Genomic DNA, 25,419 nt, shown 5'->3' with positions numbered 1-25,419 from the left:
CCATACACAGCCCTCCCAGGCTCTCTCACTCCCCCACCCGAGTCCACAGCTCTGGACTGGACTTCTTGCCACCCTTCCAACATGGCTTTCCCAGTTCCACCCCTGCACATGACCAACTTTCCAGTGGGCATAGTCTACTAGAAATGCAGATTTGATTGGGTCATTTCCCTTGAGATGCTTCTCATGACCCTTGAGGAAATGACATTTGAGGACCCTTCTCATGACAGACTTCAATAACAGCCCCTGAGTCCTGTGTCATCTGAGTCACCTGCTGCACGCAGCCCTCCTTTTTAGTCTCTTTCCTGTGTTTGTTCTCACCATGGTAACCTGCTTCCTACTCATTAATGCTCCATGTTCTCTCTCACCTCAAGCTCTTCTTGGGCTGGAACATTCCCCTGCTCTGGCCTCACTAAGCAATCCTTCAGACTCCCCCCCCCCCCAGTACTAGAGATCATACCCAGGACCTTGAGTATGCTAGACAAGCACTCTGCCACTGAGCTACATCCCCAGTGTTGTTTAAATAGTTTTTATTGTGAAAGGGTTTCGGAGTGTTTCCCAGGCTGGCCTTGAACTTGTGATTCTCCTGCCTTAGCCTCCAGAAAAGCTGAGATTATAGTTTTGCGTCCTGGTACCCAGCCCTTCAGATCTTGACTTAATGGTCACTTCCTTTTAGTGCCTGATTGCAAGGACAATAACTTGATAGATCCCTTTGCTTTGTGACCTATATAACAACTGACTTTCTCCTTTAACAAAACTCATCAAGCTGTGTCTGTTTCCTTTGGTGGACTATATGGCTCAGAGTCAAGTATCTGTACCCACCTTCTTCACACTACACTCCCACCCATTACCTCTTTCCTAGCAAATTCCTACCCAACCATTGAAACACTGATCACTTTCTGGAAGTGAAACCAGGCTAGAGGGTGCACGAACCTTCTTTTATAAAGCTCCATACTCCCTAAACATCTTTTTTAACACTTATCACAGAAAGCACCTGTTTTTAACACCTGTCTCCCATTCTAATTTTTTTTTTAATCTTGTTTCTTCTTTGCCTCAGCACCTAAAACAATACTTGTCTCAAGACTCCTCTCAGGTCAGCCCATAAAAGCTCTTATGAAAATTTCTATAATTGCATGCAAAATCCTACATGCGTTGGGCAAATGGGTCACAGTTTTTTAAAGGGTTTTGTTGTTGTTGTTGTTTGTGTTGTTTTGATACTGGGGATTAAACCTAAGGGCACTTAACCACTAAGCCACATCCTCAGCCCTTTTTAGTTTTTTTTTTGTTTGTTTTGAGACAGGATCAAAAGTTGCTTAGGGCCTCGCTAAATTGCTGAGGCTGGCCTCAGATTTCCTCCTGTTTCCATCTCCAGAGTCACAGGGATTACAAGCATGCCCCACTTTGCCAGCTTTTTAATTGTCTAAAACCTGAAAGAGGTTATGAAGTTTCCCCCAAATGCTGAAGGAGCTGTCTTCCTTTCAGAACAGTACTGCTCACCCAGACTTCTATATGAAACCATGTATATATTTTTTTCTTTCTCTAAGAGGGCAAGGATCTTTATTTATTTTGTTTATTGATGCATCCCAAGTGCCTAGAATGGTACCTGGCACATTCTAGGTATAGGTGTGAAATGACCAGTCTTGGTCAATCACATCAGTTGTGTATTAGTTATTTATACATGTATTTATTATCCATTGCTGAGTAACAAATGACCCCAAAACATGTTGTCTTAAAACAACATTATCCCAGTTTCTGTAGGTCAGGAGATAGGGTGCAGCTTAGGTGGACTAAGCTGCAGGGTCTCTTACACACTTCAAAGTGTGGGCCAGGAATGCAGTCTTCTGAAAGCTTGGTAGGGGAAGGATCTGCTTCCACACTCACTTACATGGTGGATGATTCAGATTCTTGCTGGCTGTTGGATGGAGGCTGCCCTTGGTTCCTAACCACATGGGTCTCTTCACAGGTCAGTTCACAGCATGGAAATAAGCTTAACTTCATCAGAGTAAGCAAGAGGAAGGGAAGAAAAGAGAAAGGGAGAGGCACTACTAGACATTGCAATCTTCTGTAACTTAATCTTGGAGTTAGCGTCCCACCAGTAACTTAACTTTGGATTGGTATCCCCTCATTTTTGCCAGTTCTGTTTATTAGAAGCAAGTCTGAAGGTATAGTACATACTCAAGGGAGGTTCCAGTGATCTTTCAAGCTGCCTGTTACAGATATTTAACATGTTTTCTCATGTAGCATCCAGTTCATCCCAACACCCAGAGCTAAAGACCCAGACCAGATGCCTGCAAGTCAAGCAGATGATGAGAAGGACAGAAGAAATTAGTGGTGGTAGGTTTGGTGAATGGCCAAGCCTCTGCCCGTCCTACAGACTGCTGCCAACCAGGAATGCTTACTGTCAGATCCTCTTTTTTTTTTTTTTTTTTTGTACTGAGATTGAACCCAGGGACATTTTATCACTGAGCTACATACCCAACCCTTTTTATTTTTTGAAACAAGGTCTCACTTAATTGCAGAAGCTGGACTCAAACTTGCGATCCCCCTGCCTCAGTCTCCCAAATTGCTGGGATTATAGGCATGCACCACTGGGGGCAGGGTCTAGCTAACTCACTTTGGACATTTTGCCATAGCATCCTGCATGTAGCAGGCCAATAACAAATATTGTTAAACAAAATGTGAAACTGCAGACATGTTTCCCACTAGGGACCATTGCCCTCAATCCTAAGGTAGTGGTTAAAGTGGCCTCTGGTGTCTAAATTGGAATCCCAGCTCTGCTACCTGCTTGCTGCATGACTTAGGCAAGTTACTAACCCTTGATTCTCAGCTTCTTTATCTGTAAAATGAGAATACTCACACCTACCTCACACAGCTGTGGTTAAGATTAATTGGAATTATGTACTTAAGGACTTAGCACAGAGCTTAGTGTGCTATCGCAACTCAATAAACTAAGCCATTCTTCCATCATCCCTTCGCTCCTCACTGCCTCCTTGCCACGTCTCCCTTTAATCCATTACCTACCATCACCTACCACTTATCTGCCTGGTTGATAGTGAGAGTGAGCCTCTAAAATGCAGATGTCATTGTCACTGAAGGGTTTAATTCCTTCAACTGTTCGCTGATGCTCTTAGTAGGAAAAAATCCAAATTCCCCTTAACACAGTTAGGCTCTTTGGGAACTGTACCTCCCAGCCGTCAAGGCCTGTCTCTCAGCTCCATCTCTCTTCACACTCAACATCCCAGCCTTGCTGTGGCTTGCTTCCTCAGTACAAGTACTCCCCATTTCTGCTTCTTCAAAGCCTTCACAAGTGTTATTACTCAGTGGAAACCTCTTTTCCACACTTCTATCTGTTCCAGCTATGCATGGAAAATTCTTGCCATTCCTGGATAAACTTGAGGTCAGGTACAGTTTTGTCTCAGCACTGTCCCTTTCTTCCAAGTATGACACTAGCAGAGAACAAGTGATAAACATTTGTGGAACTGTCCAAGGCAGGCAGACCTGTGAGCAGACAGTGCCACCTGTTGGCCCAAACTGTACTGCAGTACCTGGAAAGGAGCCTTAACATTCTGCCTATGCCTAAGGCAAGACAATGGTTTTGAGTTTTACAGGGGAACATCTGGGGTCTCCACCTCCTGCCAAACTTAGCAATGAAAAGAGCTACTATTGAATACATAAACCACTAAGTCCCAAATTTTCAATTTTACACAAACATTTCAACACAGTACATTAAAATAGGCTAATATTTGTTAGTTTGTTTTTTTGTTTCACATCGGGGACAATGAGACAAAATGGGTTAGAATAAGGTAGGCACTTTTCAGTGTTTTAGTTATTAATGGTTAAATTTGATGACCACCCAGTTAGGCATCTCAATACTTTTATTAGGGGGTTAAATGAGGCAGTTAAATGCCCACCCAAGATCATACAGCTAGAAAATCTGTCAGGACTCAAACAGTCAGTCTGGCCTGAACCTGCACTTGTAAGCCCAAAATTCACTGCCTCTATTCTCTCCTTTACTCCATCTCCAATAACCTACTTCCATCCCAGACATCTCCACCATGAAGACCCACTCTGATGGTACTGCTACAGGTGCCATGGGGTCAACCAAAATCCCACCTGGCACAACGCACATGTCTAAGTGCTGTACAGTCCTCTAAGGGGACTCCTCAGACAGGATGTAAGCTTGCTATACTCCACCAAGTAAGACAGCACATGAAGCATAAACCCTGGCCTCCACAATATTGCTCCACCTGCATGACCTGCAAGCAGCCACCTCTCTGAACCTCCATTTCCCAATAGGACCTTTAGCCTAGACAGGTGGATTAGCTTGGATATTGTATGAAGGGTGAGGAGCAGAGTCTGACTCGGGTGAACACTGAATGACAGTGGCTGTTACTCAGTCTCTGCCTGGATTACCATGAAGCTGGGTCCCTCAACAACTTGACATTGCCCTCTATCAAATCCCATCTACTTTTCACACTCTCCTTTACATCTTTTCTTTCTATCATTTGTGGAAATGCCTGCTTGTCTCCACTTAATTTCAAATTTTTAAAAAATATTTAGTTAGTGCTTCCTACACCCGAGTCATTATGCTATTGTCAGCAAAGCATTTAATGTTTTTCTTTTTTTTTTTTTTTTTTAAAGAGAGAGTGAGAGAGAGAGAGAGAGAGAGAGAGAGAGAGAGAGAGAGAGAGAGAGAGAATTTTTTTTAATATTTATTTTTTAGTTCTCGGCGGACACAACATCTTTGTTGGTATGTGGTGCTGAGGATCGAACCCGGGCCGCACGCATGCCAGGCGAGCGCGCTACCGCTGAGCCACATCCCCAGCCCTAATGTTTTTCTCATATAAATTCACTTAACCTCCACAATAGCTCTCTGATCATCCCCATTTTACAGATGGGAAAGCTAAAGCCCAGAGAAATATCACATTCAGGGTCACACAGCCAGAGACAGATCCCAGGTGCAAATCTAAGCTATCTTAACTGTTCATACTTTTTGTGTGTTATGCATGCAGGGCAGGCACTCTACCAACTGAGCTATATCCCCAGCCTTTAACTGTTCATACTCTTAAAACACTATCTTGGACTCCCTCTGCTGGTAGAGGCTGTGTTTGATTTTTTTTATTTCCAAACACTAAGCACACTGCTTTAAACATAGTAGGTGTCAACAAACTTGCTTTAATATACACATATATATATACACATACACACAAACATACACAAGTCACATACCAGTGTGACAACTATCCCTTCCACAAGACAGTTCTACCACACCCAGGGCTCCTGGAGATGCTCGAGAGAGAGCCTAGGCCTGGCAGTCTTCACATGACACCCAATAGGGGGCATTTTTATTAAACAAATGGGAGGAGCAAGGTGCACCCCATGTGTATATTGTCTGAGGACCTCATGCAGGACCAGAGCTCTGCTGCACTCTCTTCATCAGCTCTTCATCCTGCATAGACAATTCTGTCAACTTTTTGCCCATCCGTTCATGGATATCCAGGTACTTGGAGACACATCGATCCAGGCATACAGACTCGCCCTTGGACAGTTCTGCTTCCTTATAGTGGGGAGGCACGCACTTCCGGTGGCAGGCACTGGTCATTCTGGGGAGAGAGAAGGATAAAGTCCAGCAAGAAGCATCCTGTGACATCCCAGGAACCCACAGTCATTCCAACCCTGTATACTGATTTCATTTCCTCCAAGAAAACAGGGTGAATCCTCATTTTGCACTTCAAACATCTTGGAGGGTTTTCAGAGAGTAGGAACCTCCTTTGAGCCCAGACATAATGACTATTTGTTGAATGCTGGATGTATAACAAGCCTCATGCTAACAGCTTTACATAGATTCTTTTTATGCAATCCTTCTGATACTTCTGTGGGATAGGCACATCATTATCCTCATATTAAGATGAGGAAATTAAGGCACAGAGAGACTCAGTAATTTGTTGAGGATCACATAGAACTAGGCAGTCTGACTTCACAGTCTACATCTAAAAATCATTCTGCTGGACGTGGTGGCACACACCTGTAATCCCAGTAGCTGGGGAGGCTGAGGCAAGAGAATCACTAGTTCAAAGTCAGCCTCAGCAACTTAGCGAGGCCCTAAACAACTTAGCAAGACCTGTCTCAAAAAAAAAAAAAAAGTTAGGGATGGGGCTCAATGGTTAAGCATCCCTGGGTTTAATCCCTGGTACCTACCCCCCAAATCATTCTAATTTATAACTTCCAAGACCAAATCAAACAATTCACAGAACTTGAGCTGATAAAAGTAGCAAATATGTGATTGTTTCCTGTTTGGGCTTGATGCAAAGTCCCTTTGTATTTAATGTTTTTAATGTCTCTATGAGGTGGGTACTATTATATGTCTATTTTATAGATGAGGAAATGTTTATCAAATAGTATAATCCCTGGTGGAGCCAGAACTATTCCCAGATTTGCCAAATCACTGAGAGCACCAGTTGTGGAGTCATACTGATGTACTAGACCTCACATTGCTACTGACTTGCGTGGGTCCTGATGAAGTTTTTAACCTGTAGAAGGCTCAATTTCCTCTTCTTAAAATGAGACTAATAAAATTAACCCAGTGGATTATTTTAAGAATTAATAAAAGATAATGCAGCTGGGTGCAGTAGAGTATGCGATAATCCCAGTGAGGCCAGAAGCTGAAGCAGGAGGATCTCAATTTCAAGGCTATCCTGGGCAATCTAGACTCTGGCCCAAAATAAAATATAAAAAGGGCTAGGGATGTAGTTCAGTGTTAAAATGCCTTTGTGTTCAATCCCTGGTACCACCAAAGGGGGAAAAAAAAAAGATAATGCATATAAAAAACTTGACAAATGCCTGACAGAGTAAATATTAACTACTAAAGGAACTATTTGTCAAAAGACAAATGTTTAACTGTTTTTTGTTTTTGTTTTTTTTTTTTTTTGGTACCAGGGATTAAACCCAGAGGAGCTTAACCACTGAGCCATATCCCCAGCCCTTTTTTATATTTTATTTAGAGATAGGGCCTTGCTAAGTTGCTGAGGCTGGCTTTGAACTTGCAATCCTTCCGCCTCAGCCTCCTGAGCTACTGGGATCACAGGTGTGTGCCACCACACCCGGCCTCAACTGTTCTTGAAAACTAACCAGAGACTCTTAGAGCTTCTCTTCTTGCTCTTGCTCCTTCAAGCCAGTTCCATCTCAACCAAACTCCCAAGTCCTTCTAGTGACTCTATATTGCATCTACATTAGTACTAAATATGGGGTGGGGATGGGGAAGGCAGGCCTCAAGGTTCCCCACAGTGAGAAACGCATCTGTTAGAAGACATCCACTTCTGCCTTCGCGAAGGGAGATCAGGGCTAATTTTCCAACACAGGTTAGGCAGAGAGGCTCTCCTTACCTGTTGTACATGTCCGCCATCATCTCCACCTCCAGCTCAGCTGCCAGCTGTTGGGCCCTAAGCGGATCCATCTCGGCCCAGCACCGTGCAGGGAACCTCCTCCTGGTCTTCTAGTCCTAGGAGCAGCCATCAGCTTCAGCACCGACCCCCTCCCGTTCACCCTCCCTCCCAGGGGCTAGCGGACTCCGAGGAATCACAGGGCGTGGGACCGACAGGAGCCAACGAGCTTTAACCATCCCTCTCCCAGAAGTGGGGGAAAAAGCCCTAAAAGGGTCAGTGCCTAGCCCAAGGTCATTCAGGATGTCATTGAAGGTCCTGGAAAACGAGCCCCCGAACCCTAAACCCTGTCCCTGAGGTCACCCTTATCCGGGAGAAGATCGCGACACCGGAGGAACACAAAAACCGCGGGACCCAACCTCTAGGGCCCTGGAAATTGGACTCGACGCTGAAAACGAGGTGCTGCGGACCCGGGTCCAACTGCTACATCTCCGAAATGGCGATGCCATTACCTCAGTAACCATGAGGTCAAAGGCCACGACTCACTCACCACAGATTGGTGCGAGACACAGTGCCCACCGTGTCGTCAATTTAAGCAAATACTAGAAACTTGCCGGGTGCCCAAATAGATCACGGCGGAAGCACGTGGACCACTTCCGGGAGAGAAGTCCCGCCTCCTCTTTGATCCGGAAAGAAATACCACTGAGGCGCTGCTGGGAAATCCTCTACCATAGAGAGGGAGCTGCCGGCTGGCCGAGGGGGACGGCGACTTTCAAATGCTAGAGGGGACGCCTATGTACCATAGAGGGGTGTGGGGTGTGCAGAGCGCCTGCAGCCTGATGAGACTTCAAGACTCGTGGGGTCATCCCCGGGAAGTTTGAGTGTGTTTGGTGTAGGAAAGGGGCTGGCGACTCAAGTCAGCGACCTTCACACCCATCTGCGCGTAAGTCATGTGCGAAGGTGGAAGAACACCCCCAAACTGCGGCCCTTTGTTTCTGTAGCACCTTGAAACTCCCTGGGACTCTTAAAAAAAAAAAAAAAAACTCGATTCCCATCTGGGCACTGCGGCGCCCGCCGGTAACCCTAACAGCTCTAGAGGCTGAGGCTGGGAGACCGCAAGTTCTAGGCGGGCCTGCGGAACTTAGCAAGATCCTGTCTCAAAAGTAAAAAAGTTAAAAGAAAAAAAGGGGGCGGGGCTGGGAATGTAGCAATGTGGCAAAGCCCCCCCCCCCCGTGTGGAAGAAAAACTGAGATGCAGATCCCGCCCCACAAGTTCCAATTAAATATGAATCTCTGAAGTTTCAGCAAATTTTCAAATTCTCCAGACTCGGGAGGCTGAGCTGGAGGATCACAAGGGAGGCCAGCAAATTAGCGATTCCCTCAGCAACTTGATGAGACCCTGTCTCAAAATAAAAATAAATAACTAAGTAAAAGCTGGAGAAGTAGCTCAGTGGTAAAAGCACTCCGGGTTCAATCACCAGCACACCCACCACGACCACCGGGGGAAAAAAAAAATCCAAGTGATTTCTATGTGCAAACAAATTTGAGAACCAATCTCCATTGGCTGTGTGTTCCTGAACATTCCTGCTGCAAAGATAAGCAAGATAAGGTTTCTATTGCAAAAGAGGAGGCAAGTATGAAATCTGTTTTATTCAACTTCTATTAGACGCCCTGGGCCATAAATTCATTTACAAGATGAAAATTTAGGACAGACGCAAGACTACATTTCCCACTGGAGGAGGTGGGGTAGACATTTTATATGTATAGTTATCATTATACTTTTGTAATTGTCCAAAAACAGTTCTGATTTGGGGTAGGGATAGTAGGTGTTAAACCCAGAGCCTACATATGCTAAGCATATGCTCTACCACTGAACTACATCCCAACCCCAACATTCTTAATTTTAAACATCAGCCTTCCATTACTGCCCTTAGGACTCATCTTCATAAAAGTCTATGCCCTGATTCTTTTAAGATTGAAGTATAACATTTATACAGTAAATGGTGTAAAACAAATCAGTCTTAAACTTTATTTATTGTGTGTGCATGTGTGTGTGTGTGTGTGCTTTTCACATGATAGGCAAGTGCTCTCCCAATAAGTTACATTTCCAGTTAAACTTCCTACTAAGAATTAATTTTAAAAATATTTTACATACATATAACTACACCCCGATGAAGATATAAAATATTTCCTGCACCCCCAAAAGTTATCTCATGTTCCTTCCCAGTCAATACACCTTTTCTAGGTGTTATTACTATTTTGACTTCTATCACCAGCCTGTTCTTGTACCACATGTAAATAAAATTATGCATTATTTTGTTTTGTCCCTGATTTCTTTAACTTAAAGTAGTCTGTAAGATTTCATTCGAATTGTTGTGTATGTCTGTGTCCATTCTTTTCTGTCTCTGCCTAGTATTTAATTGTATGAATATACCAGGATTCATGTATCCATTTCTCTGTTGATGGACATTTGATTGTTCCATATTTGGGCCATGATGAATCATGTTGCTCTGATATTCCTTTCAGATTCTGGGGGGTTATGGAGATTGAACCCAGGACCTTGTACACGCTAAGCATTCAGTGTCGCACTAAGCTACACTCTGATCCCCAGTACAGATGTTTTAATGGACATATCCTACCCTCATTTTTGCTTTTTGTTTTGTTTTGTTTTTGTTGTTGTTTTTTCTCCTTTTTTATTAATAGTTGTTCAAAACATTATATAGCTCTTGACATATCATATTTCATACATTTGATTCAAGTGGGTTATGAACTCCCATTTTTTCCCCGTATACACATTGCAGAATCACGTCGGTTACACATCCACGTTTTTACATACTCATTTTTGCTTTTGAAAATATAATCATCATATTATGAATGACTAAGAAGCTGCATGGAAAAAGGAGAGGGATTCTTACAGAAGGAATTTGACTCTTAAATGGGATACTTACTGGGTGTTCTGAAAGGTTATATACTATATGATTCCATTCACATAACATTATCAAAATGATGAAGAGATGAAGAAGAGACCACTGTTTGCTAGAGGTGAAAGCTTGTGGAGGAAAGGAAGTGTAGGTAGCACATGGGAGATCTGAGCGGTTATAGAATGGTTCTGTGTCCTGATTGAGGTGATGGTGACAAGCACCTAAATGTGGTATGGCCAAGAGTGGGTGTTCACTCCTGTAATCCCAGCTACTTGGGAGACGGAAGTAGGAGAAGGATCTAAAGTTTGAGGCCAGCCTGAACCATTTCAGGAGGCCATGTTTCAAAAATAAAAAGGGCTGGGGATATACCTCAGGGTCAATCCCTAACAACTCAAAGAAAAAGAAAAATCATAGAAATATACACCTATATTGTACCAATGTCAATTTTTCTGGCTTTGATATTATATGTAATTATGTAAGATTTTATTTTTCATTAGTCATAATAGTTATACATAATACTATGATTTATTTTGACAAAATTATAAATTCCTGGAGTATAATTTATTCCAATTAAGTCCCCAGTACTTACCCTTGCTCCCCACCTTCTCCCTTCCCAAGATTTAACTTTTAGTGGAAGCTGGGTGAAGAGTATCTAGGGTCTATCTCTACTATTTATGCAACTTCCTGTGAACCTATAATTATTTCACAATAAAAAAGCCTAAAAAATCTTTTTTTTTTTTAAAGAAAGAGTGAGAGAGAGAGAGAGAGAGAGAGAGAGAGAGACAGAATTTTTAATATTTATTTTTTAGTTCTCGGTGGACACAACATCTTTGTTGGTATGTGGTGCTGAGGATCGAACCCGGGCTGCACGCATGCCAGGCGAGCGCACTACCGCTTGAGCCACATCCCCAGCCCCTAAAAAATCTCTATAGAAAGGAAAACAAATCAAAAAGACAATGTGAGTAAAGAAGATAATCCATGATAGATACTCAATAAAAAGAAATCATTGTTCTCATTCTTTTCAAAAGACTTTTGTCAGGACAAATTTAGAACATACAGAAAAGTAGAAAGCATAGTTTATTGAACTTCCATATATCCATCTCCAGGATTTAACAATTGTTCACATTTGGTTATATTTTCTTCATCTGTTTTTAATCTCTAACAAATGAAGTTCTTTTTCCCCAAAAATTCTATTTCCATGCCCTCAAAATTATAGGTTTTTGTTTTGTTTTTATTTTATTTTGTTTTGTTGTCGTTTGCAGTGCTGAAGACCAAAACCGTGTGCCTCATACAGGCTGAGCTGTATCCCAAGCCCCATATAGTAGTTTATTGATATAATTTAATTATTAATATGATTTAATGCAAATATTCTATTTTCCCCAATTTCTCAAAAGGGCCTCTCTTTTTAAAATTGTGTAAGAACACTTAACATGAGACCTACCCACTTCATAAATACATGAGTGTATAATGAAACATCATTATCTATTTTACAGCAGATCCCTAGAACTTATTCAAGTTGCATAACTAAAACTATATGCATTGAACAGCAATTCCCCATGTCACTCTCCCTCAGCACCTGAGAAACATTATTCTTATTGATAATGATTTTATTGTTGTCATTATTTACTGTGAGATTGTGTCTTTCTCCTATATTTACATAGTCAGACATTTGGAGACCCACAAGTAGGAATCTCTAATTGTCCCTGAAAAAGACAGCTTAGATAGCTTCAGCTTGTGAGGATATCCTTGAACTTCTGATATGTTATCCAAAACTGCAGATCTCTGTCAGCACCATGCTGAAACTCTGGCCTCTCCCTCTACCCTGAGTTCTCTTTGTTCCCAGCCTTACACAGGGGAGTTGTGTATTTGCTACTCACCATGGGTCAGTATTGTCTTCTTGGATGGGAATTCAACTCCAGAGAAGGGATGAAGGGTTGTTACTCAAGATGTCCCCATTTGTACCTGACCACTCATGAAAGGTACAGAGAATACAAAGACAGGTGTCCTCCCAGGACTGCCCTGAGATGAGCTAATGAGAGAACATTCTGTCAACTTGAAGAGAAAGCTGGTCCAGTCTTCATCACGGCCTTTGCTGTTATTGTCCCTCACCATTTCTCCTCTTCTCCACTGCTGACAGTCTGGTCCAAGTCACCTCATCTTGCATCTGAGTCACTAAGAGAGTCTCCTGGCTGGTGTCCCCACTTCTAAAGCCCATGCTTCCCCCTCAACTGTTCTCAAAACAGCAACCAGAGTGATGTTGTCAAAAACTAAAGTTAGACCATATCACTTCCCAACCTAAAACACTCCTGTGGCTCCCAATCACAGAGCAAAAGCCAAAATCCTTAATGAAAGGGACAGAGTTACCGACAAGACCCTACATGATTTGCCAGATCCCTGCTACTGCCTTTTATGTCCAACTCTTCTCCTGGCCCAGCGCTCTGCTCCAGCTTGCTGATCACCTCTCTCTTCCTTGAACACGCCAAATATGTTTCCCTCTCTCCATTGCCATTTTCTCTGCCTGCAATGCTCTTTCCCTAGTTCGCCCATGTTCAGTCTCACTCCTTCAGTTCTTCCCTCCTGTACCACCGCCTCTGTGATTCCTTCCTTGACCACTCTATCTAAAAGTGCATCCCCCCCCAAAAAAAATCCCCACTTCCCCATCCTCTTCCTGTTTCACTTTTCTCTATAGAACCAGTCACCATCTAATATACTACATATGTTTTTTATTTATTGGCTTGCTTACTAAAATGATCTGTTTTCAGTGCTATGTCCCCAGCACCTAGTAGGTATTCAAAAACCACTTAATCAATGAGTAAAAGAATTGTCTAAGATAAGTTTCGATGATTGATTGACTATTTTGTTGGTTTCAGTATCTAATGGCAGTAAGACAAGGAGAGAAATGGATTTCAAAAAAGAAAAAGAAAAAGGACAGTAAGACAGAAGTAGAAGCACTCACCAGTCTTGGACAGATAAACTCTGGATGGATGAAGGAAACATAATACTAGAGGCAGCCAGCAGCCATTCGTATTGAACTGTTTGACCATTGGCATCTAAACCTGGCTGTGCAAAACCATCTGTCTTCCAGATCATCCCAGGCATAGGACCCCACTTCCTATTCCATATTTCTATTGATCAGTTAATTTGTTAGTTAATTTGCTGTTTATTTATCAAGCATCTAATATACACCAGGCATTTGCAAAGCCCTGAACATATATCCATGAGCATGGGTGATAAATTTCCTGGATTCATGGAGCTTAGAGAAGAAGGAAATGAACAAGGTAATTTTAGATTCCATTAAGTATTATGAAGAACACAAAACAGGCTGAAATTCGGGAGAGGAACTGAAGGTCATGGAAGAGTCTCTGAGGAAAGGAAATTTGAGCTGAGTCCAGAAGGATGAGAAGGAGCCAGTCTTGCAAAGAACAGAAGGAAGAACCAGTCTGAGTCTGGAAAAGAGTCAATACATTTAAGGAACAGAATGGAGGCAGTGGCTGAGTGATGGGGTCTGGGAAAGCCTAACTGAAGGAGTCACAAGTCTCCTAAGTGGCAGGAATGTCTCTTGCCCACATTCTCCAAAATGGCACCTTTCTTAGACCATAGGACACAGAGCGAGGGTAAAGACATGTTTTGGTTTCGTACTAAGGAAAATTGCAGTTCAGCAGAGAAATGCATTCAAAGCCTACCACTTACTCGAGCTCAAAACAGAACCCGGGAATTATGTATTTTCTAGACTCCCCTCCCCCTTCAAATCTCTGTCCAGTGTGAGCCTGAGACATCCTCTGCTTCAGCAGCTGGCCCACTCACCCCCTCCTCAGCCCACCCTTCAGCAGCTGCTTGATCTGAGAGTGAAAGAGACTGCATGGAGGAACATTGAGGGCCAGGGGCTGAGAGAACGCACAAGACCTCGCCACAGTGGTCTGGATGAGCCCGGGAGGCCAGAGGACTGGGAACCAGGCCCTAAATGGGCTCTGCAGTGATTGTCAGGGTCCCCAGAGCCAGGGCACATTGGGAAGGAAGGTGATCGCAGGACTGATGCTGCTCGGGTCAGGGAGGGAGGGACACAGCGTGATTGAAAGGTGCCACCTGTCAGATCTTCAGGGGAAATCTGAGCCTCCCAGTCTAGGGGAAAGTGTTGTACCAACAGGGCAGTAAACAATGCTCTTCAGGCAGCCCAGGCCTCTAGCAGTGGGGGTGGGGTGGGGTGGAAGGGGAGAGGAAGAGCCGGAGGGAGGCGGGCCCTTGAGCTGGGGACTAGAAGTCACTGGGGCTTAAAGGCAGCCCGGGAGTGAGGCCATTCAGCTAGAGAAAGGCGACAGCTCCCAAGCCCAGGCAGAGGCCTCCAGGTAAGAGAAGGCCTGCGCCCCTTTCTAAGTGTGGCTCCTCATCTGCCAATCCCTACGCCCACCTTCTAAGGGCCAGGGCTTCCACGAAGGATCCTACGATTAGAGAAATCCAGGTTCCTCTCTAATTTTCTCCACCACTATGTCAACTCTCTTTAGATGCCAAAGCCCAGGGACTTGATCCTGAGGAGTTGGTAACCTTGAACTCATCTACAGAGTAGCCTGCAGGTGGCCATCCATGAGGAGGACCTCAAGGGGTGGAGGGGACTTTGGGGGTATTGCCAGTACAGTGGGGTTGGGAGGTGGACTCTAAGCTGTTGAGAGGAACACCTCCAAGGGAGGGTCTCTGGCCAAGTGGGAAGAGTGGGAAGAGGGGGTGCCTCAGGTCCACTGGAAGATGGATTGGGTAGTGGTGGGTGGTGGGGAAATCAGTAGAAACAACAGTCATCCTTCATGCTCTTTGGGGCTTGGAACCTGGGTTTCTTCTTCCTGCTGGAGGGAGCTGTCTGCAGTGCTGCTTTAGACACAAAACAGGGATGATATGGGGGCTTCCTGGGGAAGGAAGGAGGAAGGAAGTAGAGAGTTAGACAGGAAGGAGGGGGTGGAGAAACTTTCACGAAGGACCTAGTAGTGTGCACTTAGAAGAGAGAGGAGTTCCTCAGCCGTACCTGACAGCTCTACCCACAGGTGAGGTGTCCCTGCTGTGGGACCTTTGAAGGGACACTGGGCTGAGGAGCTATTGGGAGCAGTGTCTGTGTATGGTTTCTCTCTCCGGGAGTCAGGAGGCCTGGGTTCTAGCTATGGTCTGGGCCATTTTATTCTCCTATGACTTTGGTCCTAGAGGCCTCAGCTCCTTGAGCCTCAAATTCCTGGTCTGTAAAGTGGGGCTAATAATTCAGAAGGGCCAGAGGGAGGAAGGACCAGGTAAGGCAGAGCTGCCAACTGCTTGGGAATTGTGAGTACAGGTATGGGTGGTGTTGTCCCCGCCCCTCAGCAGTGGGGACTCCTTCACTCCACATCTATTTATGATCAGTCTGGAGGGTGGAGAGCTGAGGAGATGAGCATGCAGGATGGCCATTGGTGGGTGATGTGCCGACAGAGAGAAGAGGGTTGGAGTCCTCAGCGCGTCTCAGCCCAACACTGCTACACTTGGGGGTATAAAAAGGGCTTGTCATCATCTTACTGACATTCAGTTCTCTCTCCCTTGTTTTACTAACAAATGTCCTCAAGGCCAGGTCAGGACCTTATCTGGCACAGGCAGGGTGCCTCCAACCTCCACCCTGAGACCTGATGTGTGCTGTGCTCCCTCCAAACTGGCTTCCTTAACCCTCCATCATCCCCTGGGGGTGGGGCCTACTTTTATCCCCAGAAATTAAAACAAGAGAAGGTAGGTAGCTTGCTTAAGATCACAACATTACTAAACAGTGGGAGCTGGGGTTGATCCCAGGAAGACCCCCAATCATTGACTTTCACCACTACTTCACCCACCTTTCCCCCAAGAACAGAGCAGGAGGGGAAAGGGCTGTGTGGCTCCTTCAGACAAGCTGTTCTGCATATCCTGCTGGACATGGTATTGCTCCAGGGGGCAGTAGATGCTCTTCAGGAAAATAGTCCCATAAGAGAAAAAAAAAAAAAAAGCAGAGGAAGAAAAAAGCCCGTGCAAATTGGTTTGGGGAAAAATGAGTAACTTGGAGGTTAGGCAAAGTTACTCTTCCTTTACCAGGGGCCATATGAGATCCACTGGGTGCCAGTGAAGCCGTGTACTCTAAGTGAAGCGCAAGCTATTTCTAAAAGAACTTTGATCAGAGAATACATCTCTCTCCCATGTCCATGGGAAACCTTATTAGTATGGTGGGAGACCCTAATTTCCCACACAGCACAGTCCATAGAAGGGATCTAGATGAAGCCTGTCATTGTTAGTGGAAATCAAGGCCCTGAGAGTCAGAAGCAGTTGACCTGGGCTCAGATCTGGTGACTAGAAGGTGGGGGTCAAAGCCAGGTCCGGGACCTCCTTGTTCTCTACTGAAGTGCCACGGCCCAGGACCATGTTCCTCCTTACTCTGATACATTGCTGGGCCTGCTGCACCACGGGGGCTGAGCAGGAGGGTGGACTCTATAGACTGCATCTTTATGAACCCAGCCTCCTTCCTGGGAAATGCTGAGGCCACCAAATCTAAGGACCCCAGGACTCTTATCTGGGGGCAGTAAGACCCAGATGGGTGGCAGGAACAGAGCCCTGTCCCTGTCTGCATGTCTTCCTGCCTCCTATGCTCTGTCCCAATTACCCAGGTGCCCTGAGCACTATCACCAAGAAAGATAGTACTGCCAAGGGCAGGAAGTATTTTTAGCCAGTGACAAGAGTGACCACTTTTCTTATGGTCTGAGTCATGCCTTGAGCCCTATTTGGGGATTGTTTTCTTTGTAACTACCCCCTCAAGAAAGGCATGGGGATAAAGGAGTTGGACCTGTCCCCCTACTCACCTGTTATTGTAGATCTTAAGTATCCACAGGACTGAAATAGGAGAATGATGTCTCACACACTTCCAGGAGCACTTGGAGGCTGAGAATTCCCTGCAGAAGCTAGCCTGAGTACGATTCTATTTTTTACCAAAACAAACTCTTCTTTGCCCACCTTTTCTGAGAACCACAGTCTGGCAGTGATTCAGAGAGCAGCTGGCCCAGGGGTTCCCATATTTCAGCATTTTTTACACCACCTCTATGATTTAGTTACATCTGCACTGCCTGTACTCCAATTTCCTGAATGCCTTCCTTTGAATTAACTTATTTTAAAATTCAATAAATGTATTTTTAAAAGACACTTTATATCACTGTTGGAAATGGAAACTCAATATCACTTGCCAGAAATAGTAACTGTAAAAATACCTACAATGGAAACAAAACAGAGATAATTCTGTCTAGGCACTCCTGCCTGCTTTGAGTTCTAGGGGGGCAAGTAGCAATTATTCCACAGGTGTTCCAGGATGCTAGGATCCAAGTGTGGCCACTTCACTGGCTTAATAAACACAGAGGCAAAATCTCTGGGCACAGTGGTGTATGTATGTAATTCCAGTCCCCCTGGGTTCAATCCCTGCTACTGAAAAAAAGAAGAAGAAGAAGAAAAGAAAAGAGAGGCGGGGAGTGGGGAGCAAAATCATCCAAAAGGCATCATGTGAGCCCATGTTATTTAAAGTCAAAGCCAGAAGCTACGAGGGTGTTGGGGGCGGGGGTTAGGTGAATACCACCCAACATCAAGTCAATGTGGCCCAACTGCCCCACCTCTGGGGAAGCGGTACTGTAGCCTTCATTTACCCCAGAACAAGTGGATATGTGAGTATCGTGTCCAAGTAATGGGGGAGCCAGGCCTGACCCACAGGCATCCTGACTCCCAGACAAGAACTCTTGGAAGGTGGGGTCTCCACCTCATGCAGGGATGGAGCATGAGCAGGTCCTCTTGACTTCTCTTTCCAGACATGGAGCAGAAGGAAGGAAAACCCTCTGAGGATGGGACCCCCGTCTCTCCGACCACAGAGCACCCTGGGACATCAGGAGGTGGCTCTGCAGAGGAGGAGACCAAAGGCACAGCTGGGCAGACTGTCAAAGAGGGGCCTCCAGAGGGGGCAGGAAAGCAGGAAGAAGCACCAGGCGAGGGTGGCATGCCAGTGGAAAGCCAGGGGGAAGCCAACGGCTTAGAGGAGGTTAAGGTAGAATCCCAGAAGGAGGCCAGTGGGAAGGAGGAGGCCAAGGCTGAACCTGAAAAAGAGGATGGTGGAAAGGAAGAGGCCACAGTGGCTTCTCGGGAGAAGACTGGCGGGGAAGAAGAGACCAAATCTGAACCCAAGGAGGCGGAGGCAAAAGAGGAGGCCACGCGGGCCTCAGAGACGCAGAAGGTTGATGAGAAAGAGGCCAAGGCTGGTGAGAAAGAGGCCAAGGCTGGTGAGAAAGAGGCCAAGGCTGGTGAGAAGGAGGCCAAGGCTGATGAGAAAGAGGCTGAGCCTGATTCTAGGGGGAAAGCTGATGTGAGGGACAAAGACAAGCCAGAACCCAAGGAGGCCGTTGGGGAGGAGGCTGCCAACAAGGAGACCAAGACTGAATCTCAGAAGAAGGCTGCCATGAAAGAGGAGGAGCAGAAAGAACCCCAGGAGGTGGATGGGAAACAGGAGGCTGACTCTGAAGCAAAGGAGTTGGTGGTGAGTGAGGCAGAAAAGAGGAAGACGCCCCCTCACCCACCAACAACGAGGTCTGGAGTCTTCTGCTCGCCAGGGAGCAAGTCCTCCCCGCTTCATTCCTTTGAGAAGGTCCAGTCTTCCGCCCAGATGTGAAGAGCCTGGGGGTGGTGGCGGGAAACAGGGATGCAGCGCTGTGACTCCCGGCTGCCTTCTAGATCATTCTGTGGTCCTCACAAAGCATTGGGCATGGGCTTGTGTGACTGTGAGCCCAACCAGATCCTGTTCCATACAGGAGCCAGGGGATGCCACTGAAGAGCAAGAGCGGAATGAGGAAAAAGAGTCAGAGGAAGGGGCAGCGGTGATACCCAGCTCCCCTGAGGAGTGGCCTGAGAGCCCCACGGAGGAAGGCCCCAGCCTCAGCCCAGGTGAGTGAGAGCCGGTGAACCCCCGGGATGCTGCAGGGGCCGCCCTGGGGAGGCAGATGCCAAGAGCACATTGTGGAGAGCCCCAGCTTCCCTCCCCGTTCTCTCCTGCAGATGGACTGGGCCCAGACTCTGCAGCTTCTGGAGAGACCAGTCCTTCAGCCAGGTAAGGTCAAGCTCTGGGGCTCAGCTCCAACAGCCCTACATCCTGCTCCCTTCAAGTTATCGTCACCTCTGTCTGGGCCTCCAGCACCTGATTTCAGGATGTTCCAGGATTCCTGGCATTCAGCCTCCTATCCCAGGGCAGAGCCCAGGAAACCAAAGAAGTAAGAGACAGAAGGAAGCATGAGGGACACATGGCCTACCTCCCGCTCCACAGCTGGGGCTCCTCCTCGGCATCACTGACTCTTCCCAGGAGCTGCTGGCCTTACAGTGCAGAATCCTGTGGTATCAGCATCATCCATGAGAGCACGATCCAAAAACCTGAGTTTGGACAATGGCTCTGACACTTACCAGCTGTGTGACCTTGGCCATGTCACCTAATCTCCTCTTATCTGTAAAGTGGGGCCTAATGATTGTATCCACCTCATAGGATTATTGTGAGGCTTAAATGACATGAACATAAAGTGTATGGTGCCCTGTACGCAGCAGGTCTTGGATAACCAGCCTTGTGCTTGCATTGCACAACCTCAGTCATTACGAGAATCTTTCTTGGCATCCCACAGAAATCCACCTCCTTGTCCTTCTTAAGGAAAGACACCCAGATTATTCACACCAGTCACAGTGCTGTGTGGCAGGCATCTCCGGGTGCTTCCCATTCTCCTTATTCTGCAGGCCTTAGAATCGCCTTGTCAGTAGGTATTCTTATCCCCATTTTACAGATGGGGAAACTGAAGCTCAGAGAAGTGACGTGACAGTCTCAAGATCACACAGCAAATAAAAGCAAAGCCAAGATCCAAACTCAGGTCAGATCTCAGATGGGTCCTAGTCTGCCCATGTGGCCTCACTAGACCACATGCTCCCCAAAGTTAGGCTGAGCCTCTTTACTCCTTCTCGTCCCCTCCAAGTGCTGGGCACAGGGTAAGTGCTGACTACAGGCACCACAACTGCACTTGCCCATTTAAGTGACAGTGATCCCTGCCCTGTGTCTTACACGGGTGGTCCCAACTCCTCTCATACTTCTGACCTCTGCGTGTAGTGAGTCTTCACCCAGCGATGTGCCCCAGAGTCCCACGGAGTCCCCTCCTTCCGGGGAGAAGAAGAAGGAGAAGGCACCGGAGCGCAGGGTGTCAGTCCCAACGCGGCCCCGGGGACCCCGTGCACAGAATCGCAAAGCCATTGTGGACAAGTTTGGCGGGTAGGAAGCAGGCTGCAGGCGGGAGCTGGGCTTGCCCTGGGATCCATGGGAGGGGTGGGGGGCTGTAGGCCTGAGGGCCGGTGGGACAAGCCCAGGCCAGGGCAGGAGGACTGACATTGGGGTGCTGGGGCTCCTCCCAGTGGGGCCCTTTGGGGAAGCCTGTACACTTTTCCCCCTCACAGGGCAGCCTCGGGCCCCACCGCCCTGTTCCGGAACACTAAGGCAGCCGGGGCCGCCATTGGTGGGGTCAAGAACATGCTGTTGGAGTGGTGCCGGGCCATGACAAGAAACTACGAGGTGGGCACAGAACGGGGACCCACGGATGAGGCAGGGGACCCTTACCCAGGGAGGTGGTGCTGGGGAGGGCCTGAGTGGTGCTAACCCCAAAGAGAGGGAGGGAGAAAGGGGCAAAGTTGAGGCCCTCTGGCCCGAGGGTCACCAGGCCCTCTGCACCCCTGCCCCACAGCACGTGGATATCCAGAATTTCTCCTCCAGCTGGAGCAGTGGCATGGCCTTCTGTGCTCTCATCCACAAGTTCTTCCCTGATGCCTTTGACTACGCGGAGCTGGACCCCACAAAGCGCCGACACAACTTCACCCTGGCCTTCTCCACCGCAGAGTAAGCTCGGCCACGGGATGCAGGCCCGCTGGGAGCTCGGGCCGCCTAAGAGCGGGCTGCAGTCACAGGGTGGACAGTGGTGGTCAGGTGGATGTCGGGCCACACGTTCATGAATCGACAGGTATCTATGGAGCCCCGGGCTCTGGGGAAACGTCAGTGGCTTCAACAGGCAAAACCCCTGCTGGCTCAGGGGGCCCATTCAAGATGGAGAGACAGATCATAAACACACACACAGAGAGGTGAAAATAATATCAAACGGTGACAGTGCCATCAAGAAAATTCAGGCAGGGTAAGGGACAGAGAAGAGAAGGCCTGCTGTTTTAGACAGGAATGTTGCAGAGATTGGGGTGGGACTCCGGCTCGGTCATTTGTCAGTGACGTGGTCTTGGGCATGTCTCTTTACCTACCTGAGCCTTCATAGTCCACCTTCTTAAAATAGGCATGATATTTCCTTTCCAGCGTTCTTGTAAGGATCAAGTAAAATCATCAAGCTCCTGTAACAGTTCCTAACCCCGCGCAGCAGGCACTTTGGCTGTGTCACCACAATCTCATGAATGATTCCACAGTTGCTATGATGATTATTTTTCACTTCACAGCCTGACAGGGAATCGTTGCTCCAAAGTCAGCCTTAGCCCCAGGCCCCCACCTGTACCCATGAGAAGCTCAGCCCAGGAGCTCCCTCCAGCCTTGGGGAGCAACACAGGAGATGCTTCTGAGTTACCAGGGGGGAGACAGGGCTGTGCGGAGGGCAACTCTGAGGCCCAGGGAAGGACCTCATGTGTATTTCCAAAGCCCAGGGACAGGGACTAGATAATGAGAACGTGAGAGCACTTTGGCGTGGGCAGCTGAGCCCTCTAATCTAATCCAGGCCTGGCCACCAACCTGCAGTGGGGGTCACCTGTCCCCATCAGCAACATGAAAGGATTAATACTGATCTGAGCTTCTCGACATTTTCTTCTTCACGGCTGATTTCCTCAAAGAAAACTTTAAGTGAATGTTCAACTACAAAACAGATTAAAGGGAGAACTTTTTAGGTTAGGAAGAGCTGAGCGCCCTCCCCTCCCTTCCCAAGATGGTCCCCGAGGCACGTCTGTAGGGTCCTAGAACAGCAAGGATACCCTCTGGAAACCGCTAGGCTCTGGGTGAGGGGTGTAGACGGGTGGAAGGGCATTTACCTAACCCATCAAGGCCCTGGGTTCCAACTCTGGCACTGGAAGGGAAAAATAAACCCCACACCAGACTCCAGGTTCCAGAAGGTTCCTTCCAGTTCCACATTATCTTGCCATGGGATAGGATGGGGGTGTTTGGGGTGGGGGCATGAGGCAGTGAGGAGCACCGTGTCCCACCCCGGGCTCAGAAACACCTTTAACGATGACAGTTTCATGAGTCCAGTGAGCAGGCACCACGCGTTCCGCCAAGGGGTTTCCTTGGATGGTCTCATTTTGTCCTCCACAATCCTGCAGTGGATACAAGTAGAGAGCTTGTCTGATTTTTTCTGTGCAGGAGGGCAGTGGCAGGGCTGGGCTGTAGGGAGCATCGTGAGCATCAGAAAGAAGGCCATTCAGCTCTGACCCGGCCAAATATCCCCAGCCTGGAGGGCACAGGCCACTGGCCTCCCGCAGCTGCCTGGCGTCTGGTGCCAAGCCAGGCAGGGTCACAGGAAGGCAGGAGGAATAATCAGAGGACCCCTAGAGGCTGACAGGAGGCGTTGGACAGTGAAAGGGGAAAGGAGGCAGAGAAGAGCGGAGACAGTCGCAGGAGAACAGAGCAGAGGCTCCTAGGTTTGAACCTCGACCCCTCCTTCCCACTGGATGACTGGGAAGCTCACTTAACATCCTGGAAGCTTCCTAGCATAGTGTTTGGTGCAAAGATCAACTGTGAAAAGTAAGGGCCCCCTGCCCAGTCACTACATATGACTGCTTTGTTCCGGAACTTTCCTGATTCCCATGGAATCCTGAGAGGAGGGGAGGCAATGGCCAAGGCTGAATTGAGGCCAGTGCTACCACCCTGGAAACAAGGGTTTTGCCTCCCCTGGGGCTGAGGTCACTGCCTTGGTTGCAGGGAGCTTGCTTGTCTTGTTCTTCGAAATGCTTGGGTCTGCATCCCTCCCCCAGCTCCCTGGCCAGCCCAGCTTGGATTTCAGCCCAGCTGTCTCAGCCCCAAGAGAGGATTTCCGCTGGGGCCCTCCTCTCTCCTACTGCCAGTGTCCACGGTGGCTTTGGCAGCCTGGAATTGCTGAGACCCAGCTTCAGAGCAGGTGCCAAAGGCATCAGGCAGGTCTAGAGTTGAGTCCCAGCTGTCATTCACTTTGACCTGGAGCAAATCCCCCATATATTGAGTCTCAGTTCCTCTGCAGGCAGGTTGAGGACCAGTAAGTGAGACCTTCCAAAGGCAATTATTTGATAAAGCACTTGACAGTGGGTAGTGAGGCTCCCAACAGCGATTAGCTCAGCTTATCAGCCTCAGCAAAGCTGAGTATCAAATGGCCTCACAGGGCACCTGGGAAGTTAGAAGGAAAGGACAGACTGCCAAGTTCCCGGCAGCCCCTCAAACACACCAAACATGGCTGTCTCAGGGCCTTTGTAAGTGCTGTTTCCTCCATCCTTAGTCCTGTCCCCAGATATGCATATGATTTAAAAAATCATGAGCAACCTATGAAAAATCCTGGATCTCCCCTCTAACACAGGAGCGGATGCTCTTACTGTTCCTGCCTTATTTTTCTCTCCGGCACTTCTCACCATTTGATGTGGCATCTGCTTCACAGGTTTGATTACTCTCAGTGCCACGAGAGTGGGGAAGTTTGGGCTTTGTTCATTGCTGAATTCCTGGATCCTAGAAGAGTGCCTGGCACACAGTAGGCTCTTAATAAATACACAGAGTCAGAATGAATGGAGCTCTTGTGGTTGCTACAGCTGCACCCCAGCACTGTGGCTAGGATTTGTTTTCTGCCCTTTTGGGGGACTGGCCTAGCAGGAGTTCTGGACAGATAGACAAATGTATGGAAGGAGGAGGTTAATGTAGAACTAGAGACCTGCTCCCAGGCAAGGATGTGAGGACATGGAAGCTTTGGAATCAAAGCCGGCTGGGTTTGAGGGGTTTTGTTTCTTTTTTTCTTTTTCTTTTTTTCTTTTTTTTTGTACCAGGGATTGAACTCAGGGGCGCTTTACCACTGAGCCACATCCCCAGCCCTTTTAATTTTTTAGTATTGAGACAGGGTCTTGCTAAGTTGCTTAGGGCCTTGCTAAATTGCTGAGGCTGGCTTTGAACTTGGGACCCTCCTGCCTCATCCTCTTGAGTCACTAGAATTACAGGCATGTACCACCATGCCCCGCTGGGTTTGAGTTTTAAATCAGTCGGGGCCTCAGTTATCTCATCCATACAGTGGGATGGCTGGCTAGACAATCTTCCAGCTCCAACATACATGGTTTGATGAGATTCATCCTCCCTGAGCTACCCCTGCCCGTGTCCTTGGCTCCCATATCCTTCACCTGTGTTGCTCTGATGCTCATCCCACCCATCCCTCAGGAAACTGGCGGACTGTGCCCAGCTGCTGGAGGTAGATGACATGGTACGGCTGGCAGTGCCCGACTCCAAGTGCGTGTACACCTACATCCAGGAGCTGTACCGCAGCCTCGTGCAGAAAGGGCTGGTGAAGACCAAGAAGAAATGAGCTGACAGGCCTTGTGGGTGGAGGCAGCAGGGTGCCCAGATGACCGGCGGTAGCACCAGCTTCAACTGCATTAAAAATACTTTTGTAAAACCCTGTCTTGCCTTTCTGCTCTCTGGACTCTGCCCCATGAGTGTTCGATAAGTGGTGGCCAAAGTACATTCTGAGCCACTGGGGGCACTTTTCCTAATTCTCTTCTGCTCTTTCCACGCTTTTCCCCAAATTGGGGAACTGCAGGACCAGAGCTAGAAGTTTCTCTAGAAATCATACCCAAACTGGGGTCTGTGGTGACTCTATTGAGATAACGCACATTCTGTCCCTGGGATGTCAGTAGTTTTGTAGGAGTTTACTATAATGGCAACCAGAAAGTTCTTCCTGTGGGTTAAGTTAATCCCTCCAACTGTGGCTGAAGCTTCTGTTTGTTTTCCTCGTTCCATTGTTCATCAAGATGAACCTGGAGCTGGTTATCATTTTGTTAACAATCCTGTCTGGCTTTATCAGCCATTACAGCGTGTTTGCTCAAAAACAAACAAACAACCATCACAAAATCTC

At 47.4% G+C, this 25,419-nt stretch overlaps 2 protein-coding genes across 2 annotated transcripts; one reads left to right on the top strand and one right to left on the bottom strand.

Annotated features, from left to right (window-relative positions):
* Nucleotides 1-4,793: 4,793 nt before the first annotated feature.
* Timm10 (translocase of inner mitochondrial membrane 10) lies at nt 4,794-8,054 on the bottom strand. Its single transcript, XM_026406547.2, has 3 exons — nt 7,927-8,054; nt 7,380-7,495; nt 4,794-5,600 (listed from the first exon to the last, which is right to left on the bottom strand). The coding sequence occupies exons 2-3, from the start codon at nt 7,448-7,450 to the stop codon at nt 5,399-5,401; spliced, it is 273 nt and encodes a 90-aa protein (XP_026262332.1). The 5' UTR covers nt 7,451-7,495; nt 7,927-8,054; the 3' UTR covers nt 4,794-5,398.
* A 6,477-nt stretch (nt 8,055-14,531) lies between these two features.
* On the top strand, nt 14,532-24,960 carry Smtnl1 (smoothelin like 1). Its single transcript, XM_026406506.2, has 8 exons — nt 14,532-14,640; nt 18,106-18,824; nt 19,096-19,228; nt 19,340-19,391; nt 20,424-20,582; nt 20,765-20,879; nt 21,049-21,200; nt 24,726-24,960. The coding sequence occupies exons 2-8, from the start codon at nt 18,108-18,110 to the stop codon at nt 24,868-24,870; spliced, it is 1,473 nt and encodes a 490-aa protein (XP_026262291.1). The 5' UTR covers nt 14,532-14,640; nt 18,106-18,107; the 3' UTR covers nt 24,871-24,960.
* Nucleotides 24,961-25,419: the final 459 nt, after the last annotated feature.

Source organism: Urocitellus parryii, chromosome 4 (assembly GCF_045843805.1).
Source record: "Urocitellus parryii isolate mUroPar1 chromosome 4, mUroPar1.hap1, whole genome shotgun sequence".
In the NCBI taxonomy this organism is placed as follows: domain Eukaryota; kingdom Metazoa; phylum Chordata; class Mammalia; order Rodentia; family Sciuridae; genus Urocitellus; species Urocitellus parryii.
The sequence above is the reverse complement of the archived record's forward strand: the minus strand, read 5'-3'. Positions and strand labels throughout refer to the sequence as shown.